This window comes from Dryas octopetala, chromosome 6, assembly GCF_963921425.1.
Source record: "Dryas octopetala chromosome 6, drDryOcto1.1, whole genome shotgun sequence".
Taxonomy (NCBI): domain Eukaryota; kingdom Viridiplantae; phylum Streptophyta; class Magnoliopsida; order Rosales; family Rosaceae; genus Dryas; species Dryas octopetala.
Window position 1 is genome coordinate 19,393,842 of NC_141371.1, and position 22,260 is coordinate 19,416,101.

At 38.1% G+C, this 22,260-nt stretch overlaps 2 protein-coding genes across 2 annotated transcripts; both read right to left on the reverse strand.

Annotated features, from left to right (window-relative positions):
- Window positions 1-2,436: 2,436 nt before the first annotated feature.
- LOC147283074 (uncharacterized) lies at window positions 2,437-4,008 on the reverse strand. Its single transcript, XM_086248348.1, has 3 exons — window positions 3,179-4,008; window positions 2,833-2,994; window positions 2,437-2,731 (listed from the first exon to the last, which is right to left on the reverse strand). Exons 1-3 carry the CDS (start codon window positions 4,006-4,008, stop codon window positions 2,437-2,439), a joined length of 1,287 nt encoding a protein of 428 aa, XP_086104474.1.
- A 15,300-nt stretch (window positions 4,009-19,308) lies between these two features.
- LOC147283075 (uncharacterized) lies at window positions 19,309-21,151 on the reverse strand. The gene is made up of 6 exons (XM_086248613.1): window positions 21,093-21,151; window positions 20,838-21,011; window positions 20,649-20,756; window positions 20,493-20,562; window positions 20,295-20,393; window positions 19,309-19,693 (listed from the first exon to the last, which is right to left on the reverse strand). The coding sequence occupies exons 1-6, from the start codon at window positions 21,131-21,133 to the stop codon at window positions 19,604-19,606; spliced, it is 582 nt and encodes a 193-aa protein (XP_086104739.1). The 5' UTR covers window positions 21,134-21,151; the 3' UTR covers window positions 19,309-19,603.
- Window positions 21,152-22,260: the final 1,109 nt, after the last annotated feature.

Below are 22,260 nucleotides of genomic sequence, written 5' to 3' on the forward strand. Positions count from 1 at the left end.
TGGCTCCCTTATTACCTATATTTGTCCTAATTTTTTATTTTTATTTTTTCATTACCATACCTACAACATATGGTGTTGATGCTGCATTCAGCTATAAGTATAACCAATTGCAAGGGGTTTGTGATAAAGATGCTCTTGCTATCTGTCCTGGATTTACCACTACTCATGTTATTCTGGTATTGATGTAGAATAAGGTTGGGCAGCAGGTTTTAGATAAACTAGAGGAAACAAAACACAACAAATAGAAACAAAAGATAACTAGAATCACTCCAGGGGCTTCACACAAAAAAAAACTCCTATCGCAGAAAATCTAACTCAGAAACTTTATTACTCAATAATTTGTCCTCCAAGAGGTACAAAGAGGTCTTATAAAGACTACAAACCTGACTGAAAATAAGAAAGCAAACCTATTCTAGGATAGAAATCCTAATCTAACTAGAAATAGGAAAATAAAGTCAATCCCAATAAAAATAAGAAATCAAACCAAAGTCAATCCTAATGAAAATAGAAAATCAAACCAAATCCTTCTTGAAATAAGAAAACAAAAAAAAAAAAAAAAGCAACACATGAAACAAACAGTTCAGAAAACTGATCCAACCACAAAGATAGAGTTGAATTAGATGATCTTTTCTTCGCTCTTCTTCGTTGGTAAACCTTAAATGGCTTGTTAACGATGTCCGCATCAATTCCCCCTAGTTGAGAAGAGCTCGACTCCGTCGAGATAAAGCTGTAATATCGTTCTAGAATGTCGGGATCAATCTGTTGCAGGTCTTCCTTTGTAATCCATGTGTTATCCAAATCTAGTCTATTCTTCCACTTGACTAGGAACTTCTAGTATCCACCTTGTCTAGTACAAACAACCTGTTCATCTAATATATCTTCTACAACATCCTTTGCTTTAGCTTTAGACAGAGGCAAAGGCAGGGTCAAAGGAGAAAATTTAGAAACTATAAATGGATATGAATTCTCTGCAGGGTGGTTAGGACTAAGGGAAATAGTCGATTCCCTGTATGGAACCAAGTCTTCAATATTAAACGTTGACCTGATTTCCATTTCGGGAAGAAGTTCCAACATATAAGCATTGGATCCCATCCGCTTCAAAATTTTAAGAGGCCCCATACTGCGAGCTTGCAATTTCTTTGTGATCCCTTGTTGAAACCTTTCAGGCTTAATTCATGCCATAACGTAGTCCCCAATTGAAAATTCCTTGAATCTTCGGTGAGCATCAACAGCTATCATACATTGCTCGTTACTCTTGTTAATTCTCCTATGAATTTCAGCATGTAGTTCATGAATATGAATTGCAAACTCATTAGCTGATTCAGAAAATCTATGTGAAACAGCCATGGGAATGAGATCTATAGGAGCTCTTGGCTTGTGACCATAGACAACTTCAAAGGGACTCATTCCGATTGTTCTGTTGATCAAGTTATTATATGCAAACTCCGCTGTTGGTAAAACAGAATCCCACGATTTAACATGTTCACCAACTAAACATCGAAACAGGTTACCCAAGCTTGTATTGACCACCTCTGTTTGCCCATCTATTTGTAGATGATAGGCCAAAGAAAATTGAAACTTACCTATCATGTGCCACAATGTCTTCCAAAAATAACTCATAAATCGAACATCACGATCAGATAGTATAGTTAGTGGCAAACCATGCAATCGAACCACCACATCCATAAAAAGCTTAGCCACCATCGAAGCATCATACGTCTTGGAACAAGGAATAAAATGCGCCATTTTAGAAAATTGATCCACGGTCACAAAAATAGAGTCGTGTTTTCTCATGGTTGTAGGTAGTCCAAGTACGAAATCCATGCTTATATCTTGACAAAGAGCATGTGGAATTGGTAAAGGAGTATACAATCCTATGTTCTGCCTTTTATGCTTCGCTAGTTGGCAAGTACGCACCTCTCCACAATCTTGGCAACATCTCGCTTAAGACTCGGCCAATAAAATCGATCCTCCATAAGAGTAATTGTTTTGTCTCTACCAAAATGGCCAGCCAGTCCACCAGCGTGCAATTCTAAAATCCGAAAATCTCGAACCGATGTGCGGGGAATGCAAAGCTTGTTTCTTTTGAAAAGAAAACCATCTTGCAAAACAAACTAGTTACTTGTGGCTTTGTCTGCCAAAAGTGCCACATAGACGCTCCCAAAATCTGGACAACCTAGATAGTCCTCTTTCAACCTTTCAAATCCCTTCACTTCTATACTCTAGTAGTTATGAGAGAAACCTTTCGACTAAGTGCATCTGCTGGCTTATTTTCGACCCTCGCCTTATGCTTCAACACAAATGTATATTCTTGAAGAGACTCCACCCACTTTGCGTGTCGTGAATTTAATTTCTTTTGAGAGAACTGAGGTATCGGAGAGCCTCATAGTCTGAAAACAATACAAACTCTTGTGGCAGCAAATAATGTCTCCAATGTCATAATGCTTGAATAACAGCATAAAATTCCTTGTCATAGGTTGAATATTTTTGCTTGGCTTCATTCAATTTCTCACTGAAATATGCAACCGAATGTCCTTCTTGAATTAAAACCCCACCTATTCCTACTCCTGAATCATCATAAGTGACTTCAAAAGGCTTCAGGAAATCCGGAAGGCGCATCACATGAGCTTCAATCATTCTAGCCTTAACCTCTTTAAATGCTATTGCAGTGCCATTAGACCAATGATATTCCCTTTTCTTGATGCAATCTATGATAGGGGCCATGATAGTGCTGAACCCATGAATGAATTGACGATAAAAGGTAGCTAATCCATGAAAACTACGCATCTCATGAATATTTGTCGATTCTAGCCACCCAACAATAGACTTTACCATTCCAAATTTGCCTTCATTCCCTCAGAAGATACAACAAATCCCAAGAAAATAACTTGACTAGACATGAATGTACACTTCTTAAGGTTAGCAAATAACTTCTCATGTCTAAGAACAAAGCAGACTTGCTTAAGATGATTAAGGTGCTGCTCTTGAGAGGTGCTATAGATTAGAATATCATCAAAATAAACAACCAAAAACTTACCCATGAATGGCCTTAAAACTTGTGTCATAACTCTCATGAAAGTGCTAGGCGCATTGGTTAGACCAAAAAGCATGACTAACCATTCATATAGGCCATCCTTCGTCTTGAAAGATGTTTTCCACTCATCTCCTTGTCGAATACGAATCTGATGATAGCCGCTTTTCAAATCTATCTTGGAAAAAAATAGTAGCTCCTGCCATCATAAACCCTTTTTCAAGAAGAGCATCAACCTGCCTTTTTATCTCAGCATGTTCCGTAGGATTCATCCTATACTGAGGCAAGTTTGGCAACGTCGCTCCAGGGACAAGATCAATTGCATGTTGAATGTCACGAAGAGGAGGAAGCTCATTTGGGAGATCCTCAGTGAACACATCATGGTATTCTTCAAGAATTGGTTTTACTGCAGGAGGCACTTCCATATTAGAAAAACAGCCAGTTTCTCTTACTGCCAGAGCATAAATAGGTGAATCTGCTTCTACTTCTTTCGTGAATTCACTAGAACTAATAATGTGTAGAGGTTTTAATGGTCTTGTCTTATTATGTCCTTCCATGTTGGATGTTGGTCGAGTCATGGGTTTGGGTAAAAGAGGCTTCAAAGTAATTTTCTTGCCTTTATGGATGAATGAACAAGAATTTTCTTGACCCAAATTAGTAACATCATGGTCATAAATCCATGGCCTACCCAAGATGATATGACCCACATTCATAGGCACCACATCACACCACACATTGTCCTTGAAAGATGAGAACAGAATAGGAACTTGGCACCGTTGGGTCAGGGGAAGAGAAGACATGTCAATCCATGCCACTCTGTATGGTTCAGGATGATTTACGCATGATAAACCAAGATGAGCCACATTTTGCTTAGACACCACATTAATGTACGTAACTTCTGTTATTAGTAATAAACTAGCAATTCTGGTCACCACACTTAGTATAGGTATGGAAGATGGATGTCCTTCGCCAATCATCGTTATTTTTAGGTTGAGTTAAAGTACACCTCACCACCGTCATCCTTGGTTGGTCAACATCATCAAGTTAACCCCACAATCCTCAATGTCGGTCGTAAGTTCGGGCTCATAAATTTCTTCTTCGAGTTCACCTTGATCATCTGAATCATCTTTAATATTTGTTGCAAACAGATTTCGAGTCTTCTCCTCTGTAGGACACTGGACAGTGAAGTGTCCATAACCCTGGCACTTATAGCATCTTGTAGGTCCATTACCTCATGTATCATGTTGTACTCCTTTTCCTTTCTCGGATTTCCCTATATTAGACGTTGTAAAACCCTTAGAAATTGGAGTAGACTTTGCTCCCGATATGCTAGTATGAAAATCATATTTTTCAGGTTTACGATTGTCAAATCGCTTGGAAACATTAGATGATTTTAGATAACGTGCGCTCCAGCTATTGTGCAACTTGATAAGCCCTCTCTAAAGAATTGATATCATGAGGAATTAACTCTCTGTGAAGTTCAGAATGAAGGCTTGATCTAAAACGAGAAAGAGTCACCAATCGATCTTCTCTTACATCACATCGTAGCATAAATTCTTCAAATTTTGAAATACACTAAGCAACTGACATGTTGTCTTGACGAAGAGTTTGCCATTTATTCCTTAAGCGTTCCTGATAGGACAAAGGTACATATTGTTTTAACCTTTCTTTCATCTAATCCCAATGGACAATTGGTTCTTCACCCGCTCTCTCCAATTGTCGTTCAACATTAGTCCAAAATAGTCCGGCTTGACCCACCAATTTTATCTTTGCAAACCTGACCTTTCGACCTTCAGACATATTTTGCCAATCAAAATAGTGATCCATGGCAGCTAACCAATCGAGGAAAGCCTTAGGATTAATCTCTCCATCAAAACTAGGAGCGTCAAGTTTCACTGACCTCATCACTTTCTCATTAGAGTCTTGCTCAAAATTACACTGAAAATTTGGTCTTTCTCTATCTCTATCGTTCCTCCATTGTGATTTCTTCTGCCACGATTCCTCTTTCCTCCACCCACGTTTTCTGCATCTTGTCGAATAAATGCTTCTATATCTGCAAGACGACAATCAGTAGTAGCAAATTGCTCTCTAAAGTTAGTGGACTATTCTTGCATGGTGGTCTGTAATTCAGATTCTTGCTGCGACAAGGTTTCCATCAGCTGTGCAAGATCTATGCTTGGTGTCACGGTCTGCACTTAGAGTTGTGCTTCCGTGACAATAATATGAAGTATGGAGGGTCAAATGTGTTAGTTTTTAGGATTTGTTAATGTTGGCTATTTCCTTGTCAAAACAATTGTATTAATTTGTATTTATTCACTCACAAGCTCTAGGCTAGATTTAGGACAAGGTCTGCTGCTTTGAAGAAGACAAGAATGAACAAGTCACAAGGTATACTGCACTTCATTCATTTCATGAAATTAACAGATTTTTGTCTATTTGACTAGTCATTCACTGATCATAATGAACACTGTTTTTCACGTACAGTGACTGTTACTTAAATTACAGTTGCTACAGTGGGTCATTTCGGGTTTTGATTTTTAAGCCCAATTCTTTGAAAGCCCATATTCTGTTTAGTATTAGACATGCATGTGCATTGCACAAGACTTGTTTTCTCCACTGTAGCATTCAGATCTGATTTCCTCTTTCCCATTCACGCACACACCTTCACACATCAGCACTATTCATCATCTTCTTCATTCTGATTTTTAAATGCAAAATTCCTTTTGACAGCTGATTTTTTCTATCCTTAGTAAATACTAGGATACCCCTCTAGGACAAAGGGAATATGCCCTTAATCCGTCTCTTGTGGACAGCCATTGATTGGCTTCCACGTGGCATGGGCGAACATGCCTCTTGCGTGGGTGTGTACGGGGTTAAGTGGGCTGGCTGTCCAGATCTGGTGTGTACGTTGATGAGCGAATTTTAGAGCGTGAATTCTTGGGTTTTCACTGCTGGGTATATTTCATGTGAGGTGCTCATCTTCATAATTTTCAGAAAATGGTTTTTAATTCTTGAAAAATCACATAGAGATTTTCTGAAAATTGTTTTTGTTAAATCTGAAATTCTATATGGGTTTGAGTGCTTAAATGTCTTCATACATACTTCAAACACATTCATTTTTAGATTTAAGTTGAAGGATTCAATATTGATCTTTTCATGCCGATAGCTTGAGAAGATTGATCTTTATTTGTGAATCCTACATTTGCATATCATGTTCATGCATTGATGAAACCACTTAGCTTGGTGCGGATTGGTGCCATGGGTTGATGAGCTTGGAGTGGAGCTGCCTTCTTCATGAATGACCATCTGCCTTGCGTATGGAAGTTGCACAAAATGGGTAAGCTAGCTGCCACTTAGTCTAGGACTTAGTGATTGAGCTTGTGTGTTGAGTGCCCTCCTTTGTATTGAACTTCTGATTTAGTGGATTGCCTGGTCAGCTGGATAGACCCCCAGTTTTTACCCTTTGTGGTTTTTCTGGGTGAACATCTTGTGTGCATCTGTCTTCCCTGTTTTGTGTTGTTATGATTACTGACTCACTCATCTTTTAAACACAAATCTGTACTGGAGCTATTTGATTAATATTGATATATGCCTTATATAACTATTTAGCTAATCACACACCACTGTAGTTGTGGATAACACTGGGATGCCTATTGTGATGGGTCCTCTGAGTGTATAGGATGTCACTTGATCCTTGGTGTGTTTGATTTGTGTTGTTTACTGAAGTGATTTTTGCTTTTTAGAAGTCAATGTGGAGTTTCACATTTTTGTTACTGGACTGTCTGAGTTGTGTTTGGTTGACTAGTTCGTGAGTGATCATATAAACCAAAAATTGGGGTCCGATCACTGAAAGTGAAATTAATCAAGATAATTGAGTGAATAGATCACCTAAATTAAACTTTCAATTGGTATCAGAGCGCTACTCTAAAAGCAAATAGAGAGATCCTAGGGTGTTGTTTGTTTTCTAGGTGTGTCTAGATGGAAAGAGATCGCGTTGCAGGATCTTGCAACTCTCCTCCATTTTTTGATGGCAGCAACTACGCTGCTTGGAGAGAAAAATTTGAAATTTTTCTTGATGCCTATGATGAGTTGGCATATGAGTATCTCAATGTTGAGTGGATTCCTCCCACACGGATTGTTGATGGGATTGAAACTCCTAAGCCTAGGTCCGAATGGTCTTTTGCCGAAGTCACGGCCTCTAGCTCCAACAAGAAGGCTAGAAATGCTATTGTCACTGCATTGTCTTCCTCACAATTTGCACACATACAACATTGTGTCACGGCTAGGCAAGCTTGGAACAAACTTAGGGTTGTTCATGAGGGGGACAAACAAGTTAGGTCACTTAAGCTTCAAATGGTACATGCCAAATTTGAAGAAATTAGGATGAAAGAGTCCGAGTCATTTTCTGAGTTCTATGAAAGGTTGGAAGCCCTCACAAATGAAGCCATGTCCCTAGGTAAACCTTATGAGGAGTCTACCATTGTCCAAAAGGTTCTTAGATCTCTACCTAAGAGATTTCAATCTAAGAAGCATGCAATACAAGAAGTCCAAAATTTGGATGAACTCAAAATTGGTAAATTGGTAGGAAAGCTTAAAACCTTTGAGATGGAACTTGAAATGGATGAAAGGGATAGCAAGAAGTCAAAAGATATTGCTTTGCAAAGTGTCAAAGAGATGAGTGAAAACTTGAGTGAAAAATCATCCATGTCCGATGATGAGGTTGCCCTTTTTGTCAAAAGATTTAGACGAATTCTTAGAAATAAAGGGAGAGAAGCTAGAACTAGTGGTAACAACTTTAAGGAGTTCAAATTCAAACCTCAAGGAGAGAATTCATTTGAGAGAAAACAAGAGAGGAAGCCTAACTTTAAAGAGGGAAGAACAACCAAGAGAGATGTGAAATGTTACACTTGTGGTGGAATAGGTCACATAGCAATTGAATGTGCAAACAATAGAAAGAATCATTCTTCAAGTAAGAATAAAGCCATGAAAATCACTTGGAGTGATAGTGAGAGTGATGACTCAAATGATTGTGAGTCTTCTTCCGATGTTGAGGGTGATGAAGTTGCATTTGTTGCATCAATCAAGGAGATTGATCAAGTAGAGGGTGGGTCTGACTCAGAATCTGTTCCTGATGATGAGTCTTACACTGCACTTTGTGATAAGTATGACTTACTTTTCACCGAAACTCTTAGCATAAAGGAAGAAAATCAGAAACTAAAGAATGCTAAATTGAAATTGTGTGAGAAGATTGAGTCATTAGAGAGTGAATTAGAAAGTGTGGCTATCTTGAAACAAAATTTTGAGAGTCAAGTCAAAGTGCTCAAGGAGAGCAACATCTACTTTAAATCTTTGAATGAAAAGCTTGAAAAAGAAGTTCATGAAGCAAATGAGAGCATTGTTGAGCTCACCATTGGGGCTGAAAAGGTTGATAGGATGCTTAGGATTGGAAAGCTTCATGGTGACAAAACCGGTTTGGGTTTTAGTGAAAATAGTCCTAGTGTATCCAACACAAAGACCATTTTTGTCAAGTCAGAATCTGATCATAGTGTCAAAAAGGGTCTAGGTTTCATTGACATTGGTCAAAATGCATCTCATTCTAAGTCAAGTCAAGCCACATCAAGTGTCACACAAATTGATTGTTCTACTTCACTTAGAAAAACAAAGTTTGTCCCGGTTTGTCATCATTGTCATGTCAAGGGTCACATTAGACCAAATTGCAACAAACTTAGAGGAAAGAAATCAAGTGAACCAAAGAGAAATGTTTCTCTACAAGAGCAAGTGAACAATCTACTCAAGGAGGTAACCAAAATTGCCTTACTTGTCACCCCACTTCCCAAAAATAAGCCAAGTCCACATCAAAGATGGGTTGTGAAGAGCTCCACTAAATGTCTAGTAACCTTGAATGCTTTTTCAGCCACTAAGAGGAACATTTGGTACCTAGATAGTGGGTGTTCCAAACATATGACGGGAGATAAGGAGGTCTTTACCTCTCTTGCTCCTTATGATGGTGGTAGTGTGACTTTTGGAGGAGGAGAGAAGTCATATGTGAGTGGAAAGGGGGTTGTACACATACCCGGTATACCCGAATTGAAAAATGTAAGATTTGTTGATGGGCTAAATTCTAATTTGCTTAGTATTAGCCAACTTTGTGATGAATGGGGTGGTGAAGTGTGTATGTCCCAAAGTGGATGTAGAATTGTTGACTCCCAAGGAAGGGAGATCTTGAATGCCCCTAGGTCTAGGGATGATTGCTATGTGTTTGATGGCAATGTTGGAAAAATTGAGAATACTTGCAATAGAGCTATTGATGACACTAGCTCTCTTTGGCATCAAAGACTTGGTCACATTAATGTTCATGACCTTTACAAGTTGTCTAAGCATGAGGTTGTTAGAGGTCTTCCAAAGATAGGAAAGCCCGAAACTTTTGTTTGTGGTCCATGTCAAATGGGGAAACAAACCAAAGAACCACACAAAAGAGTCAAAGACATAGGCACCTCTAGGACACTTGAACTAATTCACTTGGATTTAGTTGGTCCGGTCCAAACCTTGTCAATAGGTGGAAAGAAATACATTCTAGTCATGGTAGATGATTTTTCTAGGTACACTTGGGTGTCATTTCTTAAGGACAAGTCGGAGACATTTCATCATTTTGTCAAGATTGTGAAACTGCTGAAAAGTGAAGGTATGATGAGTCTGTCAACCCTGTCCAGAATTAGATCAGACCATGGTACTGAGTTTGAAAACTCTCAATTCGATGAGTTTTGTTGTCAAATGGGTATTAAACATGAATTCTCAGCTCCAATAACGCCCCAACAAAATGGAATCGTTGAGAGAAAGAATAGGGTTTTGATTGAGATGGCTAGAGTGATGTTGAATAGCAAAAATCTTGCTAAACATTTCTGGGCTGAGGCGGTAAACACGGCATGTTACATCATAAATAGAGTCTACCTTAGGCCGGGAACCAAAAAGACTCCCTATGAACTATGGAAGGGTAGGAAACCTAAGGTTACACACTTTAGAGTGTTTGGGAGTGCATGTTACATCCTTAGGGATAGAGAACATTTGGGAAAATTTGATTCCAAGAGTGATGAGGGTCTGTTCTTAGGCTATTCATCCAACAGTAGAGCTTTTAGAGTCTTCAATTTGCGAACAAATTCTATGTTGGAATCCATAAATGTGAAAATAGATGATCATGATGCATCTATTGAAATGGCTGCAGATAAGGATGGATTGTTCCCACAATCTGATCCGAAAGAGGTTAGTTTGGTTAAAGAAGAGTCCAAGTCAGGTAGTGATGAACCTACTGATGACTCAAAAATTGTTGAGTTTGACAAGTCAGAGAGCGAACAAAATGACAAAACTCTGAGTGACAGATCTGAAAAACCAAGATGGGTGAGGTGTAACCATGGTGAAGATGTAATTCTAGGTTCCTTAGACCAGCCAGTTAGGACTAGAAAACAAATGGCCAATGAACTTGCTCATGTGTGTTATGTTTCCATTGTTGAACCTAAAAATGTCAAAGAAGCACTCAATCATGAGGAATGGGTGAGTGCAATGCATGAGGAATTGAACCAATTTGAGAGGAACCAAGTGTGGACCCTTGTAGAGAGACCAACCAACACAAATGTCATTGGAACCAAATGGATATTCAAAAATAAATCCGATGAATTTGGGAATGTAGTTAGAAACAAGGCTAGGCTTGTTGCTCAAGGGTACTCTCAATTAGAGGGTATTGATTTTGATGAGACTTTTGCACCCGTTGCTAGACTTGAGTCCGTTAGGTTGCTTTGTGCCATTGCATGTCATCTTAGGTTCAAATTGTATCAAATGGATGTCAAAACAGCGTTTTGAAATGGTTACTTGAATGAGGAAGTTTTTGTAGAACAACCAAAAGGTTTTGAGGATCCTCACATGAGAGATGGTGTTTATAAATTGAGGAAAGCCTTGTATGGGCTGAAGCAAGCTCCAAGAGCTTGGTATGAGAGACTCTCTCATCACTTGTTGTCCAATGGGTATCAAAGAGGGTCGGTTGACAAGACCCTATTTGTAAAAAGGTTAAAAAATGATGTCTTGATTGCTCAAGTTTATGTGGATGATATTGTCTTTGGTTCAACTTCAGATTTTCATGTTAAGAGATTCATTGATGTAATGTCTAGTGAATTTGAAATGAGTCTAGTTGGTGAAATGAATTTCTTTTTAGGGCTTCAAGTCAAGCAAGTAGATAGTGGGATATTTATCTCCCAATCTAAGTATGCTAGAAACTTGGTCAAAAAATTTGGGCTTGAGTCTTCCAAAGTGGCTACTACTCCAATGAGTAAAAGCTCCAAACTTCATAGGGATCCAAGTGGTAAGCAAGTGGACCAAACCTTGTATAGAAGCATGATAGGAAGTCTCCTCTACCTCACAGCTAGTAGACCGGACATATCGTTTGCGGTAGGAGTGTGTGCTAGGTTCCAAAGTGATCCCAAAGAATCCCATTTGTTTGCAACAAAAAGAATCATCAAATATGTAAGTGGGACTCTTGATTATGGGTTGTGGTATACCCATAATACCAACACTAAATTGGTTGGATTCAGTGACTCCGATTGGGCTGGGTGTAGTGATGATTTGAAGAGCACCTCGGGTGGTGCTTTCTATGTTGGGAATAACTTAGTGTCTTGGCATAGCAAGAAACAGAATTCTGTCTCTTTGTCGACTGCTGAAGCTGAATACATAGCAGCAGGGAGTTGTTGTACACAACTCATTTGGATGAGGCAAATGTTAGCCGATTATGGAATTGATGAGAAAACCTTTCTCATCTATTGTGATAACATGAGTGCTATAGATATCTCCAAGAACCCGGTGCAACATACAAGAACCAAGCATATTGACATAAGACATCATTTCATTCGAGATCTTGTGGAGAGTGGAACTCTTACCTTGACTTTTGTTCCTTCCGAACAACAACTTGCGGACATCTTTACAAAAGCTCTAGAGAATCCGAAGCACATTAGTCTTCGGAAGTCAATTGGCATTTGTACACATGCATGAGTCTTTGTAGTTAAATGTGCCTCATTGTTTAAGTTTCTTTTATTTGGTTAAGTAGTTTTTCTTTTGAAGAAATTAACCACCTTGAAAGGTCTTAACATTATGTGTCACACTCTCTTTGATATTCAAAAAGGTTCTTGCATAACATGAGTCATGTCAATAAGCATAATCCCTCCTTCTTGTCAAATGTTAGACTTGAGATTTTTTTTAACACTTTGTCATAATCAATCAAACTTGTTAAATGCTTTTCAATGACAATTTGTTTGAGGATGCAATTTAACCTTTCAATATAATTTCTCCTTTGTGTCCCATCTTTAGCTAAAATTTTCCTCATTTGAACAAATGTGCACCATACAAAAACAAAAAAAAAAAAAAGGAAAGAAGTGTGACCAAAGAAGTCACGGCCCTAGGGAGAAACAAGGTGTTTTTATGGTGTTCTAGGGTAAAGAGTCGCAAAATTGGACCAATTCATTGCACTTAACTTGGGATGTGCCTAAACAAAACAAATGAAAATAATTTTCTCAAAGCCATTGTCATGAGTTGAAAAACTTTGCTTTCAAGATTTGTTACCAAATTAGAAATTCTCTTGAGTGGTTAAATTCTAATCTTTTGTTGTGGATGAAACTTATTTAACCTCTTTGGTTGTCTTTGACATTGTTTTTCCATCTTGAACAAGTCTTGAATGCTAGCATTGACCTCCGTATATCCCAAATATGCTTATTTTCTTGTTCAAAATTTGCAATCTTCATTTTCCATATCTATTAGAGTGTTGACATTGGTGGTTAAATTCTTTTCAAGTGTGTTTGTTGTTTTGTCAAATTTGTTTTGTCAAAAATAAAATCCATGAAGCACATCTAACTCATAGATTTTCCTTGTGTGTCATTGCTTCCAATTTTCTAAGGATTCCTCTATCTTTTTTGTTTTATGCTCCAGTACGCAGTTTGTTCATTTTGACTAGTCTAACAATCGTCAAACCCAGAGTCATTTTCACAGGACCATTCTGCACCTTGGATTACTGTTCATTAAAGGGCATTTTAGACTTTTCTGCATACCTAGGTTCTTCTCTGGCTGTCCCTCATATTACATGTCTACATTCTGCAAGCCCGGTATCGAGATGTTGCATTTAGGGGGAGTTTGTCTTTAGGGTAGTTAGCATTTAGGGGGAGTTAGTCTTTAGGGGGCGTTCGTCCTTGGGGGAGTTCAAAGTTCAGGGAAGTTATGGCATTTACTTCAGTTTCTCTTTGACCATATTGCCATTGATTTTTCTTGTATACTTTACCAACTCTATGTTCACTTGAACTTCACTCTTCTTTTTCATGTATGCCCTTTTGTCTTTCCATGACAAAAAGGGGGAGAATGTATTTGTTTGCTTGCTGCGTTTAAACTGCATATTATCATACTTTGTGTTGTGCAAGTTTTTCTTCATGCAGGTACATTATAACAAGTGTTGGGCTGTGTGTTGAGAGTCTTGTGAGATAAATGGGTTATTGTTTTGTCAAGGAAAGCCAAAGGGGGAGATTGTTAGTTTTTAGGATTTGTTAATGTTGGCTATTTCCTTGTCAAAACAATTGTATTAATTTGTATTTATTCACTCACAAGCTCTAGGCTAGATTTAGGACAAGGTCTGCTGCTTTGAAGAAGACAAGAATGAACAAGTCACAAGGTATACTGCACTTCATTCATTTCATGAAATTAACAGATTTTTGTCTATTTGACTAGTCATTCACTGATCATAATGAACACTGTTTTTCACGTACAGTGACTGTTACTTAAATTACAGTTGCTACAGTGGGTCATTTCGGGTTTTGATTTTTAAGCCCAATTCTTTGAAAGCCCATATTCTGTTTAGTATTAGACATGCATGTGCATTGCACAAGACTTGTTTTCTCCACTGTAGCATTCAGATCTGATTTCCTCTTTCCCATTCACGCACACACCTTCACACATCAGCACTATTCATCATCTTCTTCATTCTGATTTTTAAATGCAAAATTCCTTTTGACAGCTGATTTTTTCTATCCTTAGTAAATACTAGGATACCCCTCTAGGACAAAGGGAATATGCCCTTAATCCGTCTCTTGTGGACAGCCATTGATTGGCTTCCACGTGGCATGGGCGAACATGCCTCTTGCGTGGGTGTGTACGGGGTTAAGTGGGCTGGCTGTCCAGATCTGGTGTGTACGTTGATGAGCGAATTTTAGAGCGTGAATTCTTGGGTTTTCACTGCTGGGTATATTTCATGTGAGGTGCTCATCTTCATAATTTTCAGAAAATGGTTTTTAATTCTTGAAAAATCACATAGAGATTTTCTGAAAATTGTTTTTGTTAAATCTGAAATTCTATATGGGTTTGAGTGCTTAAATGTCTTCATACATACTTCAAACACATTCATTTTTAGATTTAAGTTGAAGGATTCAATATTGATCTTTTCATGCCGATAGCTTGAGAAGATTGATCTTTATTTGTGAATCCTACATTTGCATATCATGTTCATGCATTGATGAAACCACTTAGCTTGGTGCGGATTGGTGCCATGGGTTGATGAGCTTGGAGTGGAGCTGCCTTCTTCATGAATGACCATCTGCCTTGCGTATGGAAGTTGCACAAAATGGGTAAGCTAGCTGCCACTTAGTCTAGGACTTAGTGATTGAGCTTGTGTGTTGAGTGCCCTCCTTTGTATTGAACTTCTGATTTAGTGGATTGCCTGGTCAGCTGGATAGACCCCCAGTTTTTACCCTTTGTGGTTTTTCTGGGTGAACATCTTGTGTGCATCTGTCTTCCCTGTTTTGTGTTGTTATGATTACTGACTCACTCATCTTTTAAACACAAATCTGTACTGGAGCTATTTGATTAATATTGATATATGCCTTATATAACTATTTAGCTAATCACACACCACTGTAGTTGTGGATAACACTGGGATGCCTATTGTGATGGGTCCTCTGAGTGTATAGGATCTCACTTGATCCTTGGTGTGTTTGATTTGTGTTGTTTACTGAAGTGCTTTTTAGAAGTCAATGTGGAGTTTCACATTTTTGTTACTGGACTGTCTGAGTTGTGTTTGGTTGACTAGTTCGTGAGTGATCATATAAACCAAAAATTGGGGTCCGATCACTGAAAGTGAAATTAATCAAGATAATTGAGTGAATAGATCACCTAAATTAAACTTTCAAAATGGCAAAAGAATGGCATTCGTTTGGCAAAGAATGGCCGAGTTGCGCGCGTAGAAGGGTAATTTCATAATTTGGCTGTTTCGGGGTCTTCCGGTTGGAATTTGGGAAATCTAAAAATACCGGTAAATCCAGGAGGTCGAAACAAGTCCAACGCAACTGACGGTTCGTCATTCGGAGTTCGGATGAATTAATTACAGCCAATTATGACTTCTCGCGCAAGTAGATGTTTCCTCCTGCTTTGTGAGAAAACACATAAAATGCTCTTTAGGGGGAGACATGGTATCAGGCTCTCCACCACCCCCGACGCCCACACCTATGGAGCGTTAAGCGAGCTACTCTAGGAACCTTTGGGGACCTAGGGGCGGGCACATGACTTTCGGAGGGCGGTCATGTGTCTCCGTGGGACAGGAGGTCCCATGGACAATACAAGCGAGCGGGAGTGCTTGTATTGCGCTGGGTGCGCGCACACGAGGCTACAAGAGGAATTCTCTTATGCCGCACCGGATGCACATCACACCCATTACATGTGAACTCTCAGAGACTCCATGGTGCTCATTGGCCATGTAGTACTCAACGAGGGCATCGGCTTGGGTTCGGCCATGCACAATATATGATGCTAGCAGGCACGGGAGGGGCGACCTCGTGCCAACGAGAGAAAACTAATGTGGGGGCATCGGAGAAGAGTTGCTCACTCGGGTGGCATGCTTGCAAGTTGGCTTGCATGTTCAACTCGAGGAAAGGACTATGGGCGCGAGCTAGCCCTTAGTGCCATGACGGTCAAGATGTGGAAACAAAGTAAGACCCGACATGTGAGGATGGAATGCCGACGTCATAAGAACCTATCGATCGGGCGAGTGTCTTGGCTGAGAACCTTGACACAAGGAAGCAATCGTATAGTCGCTACGAGCGAGACTCGAGATGAGTAGTTCTTGTTGGCAAACCTCAAGAAGGCAACGAATGGGTCGAAATCTTGAAAAGAGCAAAGAGAAAGGATGGCTGGCCTTGATTCAGAGGAATCTTAGCGCCGCACGGGCAAATTCCGCTGCGTAAAAAGTGAGCCCGTGACACTTGGGTGTCTTGCCGCTACGAGTTGTGGGCATACAAAATGAACGTCAAACACACGAAACCTGGTCTGATACCAAATTTGACGTAGAATGTGGTTGGGCAACATGGTTTAGATAAACTAGAGGAAACAAAACACAACAAACAAAAACAAAAGATAACTGGAATCACTCCAGGGGCTTCACACCCAATCTTAGCTTCACACCAAGGATTGGCTTCACACCAAAAAAAACTCTTATCGCAGGAAATTTATTCAGAAACTTTATTACTCAATAATTTGTCCTCCAAGAGGTACAAAGAGGTCTTAGAAAGACTACAAACTCGACTGAAAATAGGAAAGCAAACCTATTCTAGGATAGAAATCCTAATCCAACTAAAAATAGAAAAATAAAGTCAATCCCCAATAAAAATAGGAAATCAAACCAAAGTCAATCCTAATGAAAATAGGAATTAAATCAAACCAAATCCTTCTTGAAATAAGAAAACTAAAAAAAACAACACATGAAACAAACAGTTCAGAAAACTAATCCAACCACAAAAATAGAGTTGAATTAGATGATCTTTTCTTCCCTCTTCTTCGTTGGTAAACCTTAAATGGCTTGTTAACGATGTCCGCATCAGGTATGCTTTCTTGGTTTTTACATTTGCTTAACTTAAGTAATAACAAATAGTAAACAGATGATAAATGTAGCCAAGGCCTGCTCTCTTTATTGTTACTTGTTGATCGACCATGATTTTTGTATTTCATTCCCCAATTTATTGATGGTGAGCCTGTATATAAAGGATGTTGTCGAACTAACATCAATGGGTACCACATCACTGATTATATGAAGCAACTTCTTTCACTTAAATACCTCCATCATATGTGAGTAAAATTTGGTTGGGTTCCGTTTCAATTGAGTAGGGAACAATTGTATAATTTCTGAGGCATGTGGTTCCTTGTTTTTACCTTGGTCAATTCAATTCCTGCACAGGCATTATATATTACAATTATTATTTTCTTAAAATGGTACATAAGTCTTGCAGTTGTGCCACATTTGAGTGATTTGCCTGAACTATTGCTGAAACTTAAGTTATTGCCAGAATACATACAAGAAAAGCTGCCTATAGACTGATCCTTGTGCAACAAAAAACCCTGATAACCTATTACAGGATTTACCTCCCTATGAATATAACCTGATAACCTATAAGTAGTCCTTAAGAAATATGTAAGGAGAATTCTAGAATTTCTTTTTTGTTCACCACTGATGACAGATTGGTGAAGTTTAAAAAATGCAATGGTATAACCATAAATCTCTCAAATAAGAGTTCTGGTACGACATTACTCTTTGTCCTCTACTACTAGTTTTTTAGCTGCAAGGTTGAGAAACTCATGATTGAAATAAAAGAAGTTCATGCACAGTTTGCTAGAGGAGAGAAGCTAGTGAGTTAGAAGTTGAAGCTGGGAAACATGAGATTTCCTACATTAAATGTATTTTTTTTTTTTTTTTAAAGCAAGCATTTCTCAAATCAGTTATTGGAATAAGGTTTCTATATAGACTTTGCCGCAGTTTCCACCTAATTTAGTTGCAATTCCAAAATATTTTATGAGTGGGCAGTTTCATGTTCGTCCTAAATATAAGAAAGTAACTCACGGCATTTGGATTGCTTCACTTTCATTAGTACTATTATGTTAATTAATGTTAATATTTAGCTATTATAACGGAGATTGCTCATTCTTTCTAATATTTAGCTATTATATGTCATCAATACTATAAGAATCAAAGCTGGAAGATGGCTTTGGAGAGGGCTTCAGCTGAGGTTCTAGCTCAATTGAGAAGGTCCCATATGTTTCTAATTTAAAGAGAAATATATATTTATGGTCAATTATGTCAGGGTACACTACTACAAAAAACGTAATACACAACGGATTTTATCCGTTGTGTAAGTTGCCAAAATACCGTCGTCTAATCGACCGACGTCTATTGGGGTACCATTACACAACGGTTATTTTCCGTTGTCTTTATTACATTAACACAATGGTAATTACCAAAATACCGTTGTATATATATACTAAAATCCCATGGTTTAAAGGCTACTGTTGTTGAGTATATAACTACACCACGGTTTTTTCCTCGAACCCATTGTTTTATGTTCTCAAGACAACGATTACGTGTACTAATACATGTATTTTACAACTATTTTAGTTATAAACACGAGGTGAAATACTCATTAACACAACGGTTTTTGGATTGTAACCGTGGTATAGGTCATTCTAAAAATAGGTGTATAAGATGTGTATATGTCTTTCATACTATGGTGTTTATATGAAACCGTTGTCTTCATTACATTACCACAATGGTAATGACAAAAATACCGTTGTATATACATCCTAAAAATCTCATGGTTTAAAGGCTACTGTTGTTGAGTATATATATACACAACGGTTACGTTTACTAATACAAGGTGAAATACTCATTAAAACAACGGTTTTTGGATCCTAACCGTGGTATAGGTCATTCTAAAAATAGGTGTTTGAGATGTATATATGTCTTTCATACTACGGTGTTTATATGAAACCGTTGTATTATGAATTTAAGAACATCAGATTTTAACTATATAACCGTTGTGTAAGATAGTAATTTCAAGTTTAATTAGATGTCTATAGATATTATATACATCGGCTTTCTAAGGTTTGTGTGGTATTGTTATGGATTATACAACGGTTTCTAATATGGAACTATTGTAAGTTAATGTTACAGACCACGATTTCGTCAGAAAAATTGTTGTAAAATGTTCCTGTTTACATTTGGTTTACATAGGCATGCAGTACCTGAAATAGCTACCTAGGTGTTTTTGGTACAACACCATTGTTCCAAGTAGCATGTTTCCCTTTATAATGTTAACATTCTTAATAAATTATACATTAATTCACAAAATCACAATTTGCTCAAATTTAAACTAATCCACAATAAATAAGGATTTTGGAATTGATAAAGTACCAAATATTAAAAGGAATTTCAAGGTAGCTAGTAATTGTATATATGTAGTTTACTCTCTAAACCCAATGCTATTCACACAACCAGCCATGCCATACACAAAAACCATCTATAACTCAAAAATCAACCATCAAGTTTCTAATCTACCAATTTGCTGCCATCAATCTAATCTAGCAATTAATTAAGCCTAGCTATCAATCTTGGCAGCACCCAAAAGAAGCTAGCAAAGTGATCAATGATATATATATACCCCAAGCTAGTCTAGCTAAACACATGGCCTACAAAATCAAGTTCAAAAATGCTATACGTCAAAAATCCACCTTCTACTCGATCTACATATACTGCCCCACAAAGTTTGCCCATTCAGCCCGGACTTCATCGATATCTTCTTGGGTATAAGTATTGTCCTTCCTTCGCTCCCACTGAAACAAGGCAAAAATGGAGTAGTAATTAAAAAGAAAATTCAACTCAAAATAAAAACATAATGAATCCAATAAAGAAATAAACAATATGCCCCTTAGGTAAAAAAGGCCAAGACAACTCATGATATAAGTGCACAACTACATTAATTAAGAATCAAGCACACATATATAACCAGCAAAATGTCCTAAGCTAACTGCACCCAAAACAGAATCCCCCAATGGCCTAAAGAAATTGCACCAGACCATTCATGAATTTGTTATTAATAATATAAGTGCATAACTACATTAATTAGAATCAAACTGAAATCAACCTCAAATTCACACATGCAAGTGATCATCAAACATGGGCCTAGCTATATAACATGGTCACTTCCACAAGTTTGAAAGAATCCACCCAGTATTCCCAATCTGCATGCACCCAAAACAGACTCCCCCAAGCTAATTTGTTTCCTTTTATTCCTTTACTACATTTCCAATTTTTCAGCCACAAAACAAAGAAAAGAATTTCAACATTTCCAAGTAAAAGACAATTTTCATATCACTACTCAGAGTTCACATGACCAACATAATGCCAAGTTACTTATACTTCACTAATGCATACCTTATTCACAAAAGCTAAGCTCTCATCTTCAATTATTTCCTTCATAAAACGCATAATAAAATAGCCACACTCCTTATCACTTGGCTGTTGAGGAATGCCCTAAATGCAAATAAACATTAATTAGAATGAGTACATATACAGTCCACTTAGCAATCTGTTATTTGAGTTTTAAAGCAAACTACAAACAAGCCAACCTACCGCCATATTTTTCCAGATTACTGCCTTACGCCCTTGCCTATTCCCTTGAGCATTGAAGATTCTAATCCCACTATCGCATGAAAAACCAAATGATTTTAACACTTGCTGATATATGTAAATGAACTTATAAACTGATGAGGCGTCTAATCAACTTACTTGTCTACCACAGTTTTCCATTCATCGCCGATCAGACGTCTTCTCATTGGGTCCATGAAATAGACAATCTCCTTGTCCGGATTGATAACAGTCAGCATCCAATGACATCTACACATTTATAATTCTCATTAAATACCTTATATGGTTGGAAATCAGTATTTACAATGACCACATAAATGATTAACTTACCCGGAATTGTAAGGGACCAAAAAAATCTTATCATCACGAGATCCAGCGAACCTATCTGCCAAGTACCTTGATCTTTCAGTTACATTTCCACACCCTATCGCACCAGTTCTCGCAGGGTCAACAAAACCAACCATACTTAGCATTTTTGACCTCTTTACCACATCGTAGAGGTGCCTAAAAAAATATTCCGTAAGTAATTGCATAATCTCTTTTGCTGGATATAAATATGTATAGAAAAGTAGTCTCATTAAATACCTCATGTAAACGACAATGCAGGTTGCTGATATTTCAACCATGCCACCAAATTGGACAATATCTTCACACAGAAGGTGGGTTTTACGAGTTGCCCCAAAAACATCTGCCTCTATTAAAAAGTTGATTGTACCCTCATCATTCAATACATTTTGTGCATACATGCACAACAACTTCAGTGGCGTAGGCATTGTTTGAAGATTCAACACAATCCCTTTCCCCCTATATTGCTTCTCGCCCTTTCCTTTGGCACGTTTCTAGGTTAAATTATCAATATATGTTAGAGGTAGCTTTTAAAAACACCCAAATCAGTTAAAATTACAACAATACAATTAGGTGAGACATAAAAACATACCTCTTTACCAACTTCCTGCTGCTTCTGATATGTTACAAGATTTTTCGGCCATGCTACAATTGTCCCAACAGCTTGACCAACAGTTACTACTTCGTCTTTAATTGGGATGGGAAGCAAAACTGAGTCATCCAACGAAGTATAAATTGCAACCCGCAGGCATCCCTCTGCCAAAGGAACACCATGCAGTGTCGGTGGGTTGGCATCGTCAACTTCAAGTAATGTAGCGTATGCAACAATATTTTCAAGTGAGCCAACAGCCAACATGCATTTTTTCTCCTGTGCAAATAGCCAAGATAAAATAGAAGTTAATTTAATGACTTTCACAACAAAAAATTAAGGCAATTAAACGTTGGGTAAGCTAGGATGAAATATATACCTTCGAAACACTATTCTTGTCACTCACATAGTCTAGGTCGACACAGTCAGCATCCAACATGTTCGTGTTGTGCTTCTCCTCCTTTGGATCATCAATCTTTTCCATGCCCATATTCTCAATCTTCTCAATTTCATTCTCCTCATTTATCTCTATTTCTTTCTCCACATTCATATCAATATTCTTCACAACTTTTTTCTCCACATTGGTGCTTGCCTTATCAGAGCCATATTCAGCAGTATGGGGAGTTGGGGGAGTACGGGGAATAGGGACTAACTTTAATGGGGTTGGTCCCTCAGCCTTGGAATTCTTCCCTGCCTCTACTGAATTCAATTTATCCATCCAATATTTTCGCTCCTCTGCTATTATTTTCTCTCGCTCTTCTTCCATGATCTGTTTGACACTTTCTCTTATTCTCTCTTTCATACTCTTTCGTGGAGGGA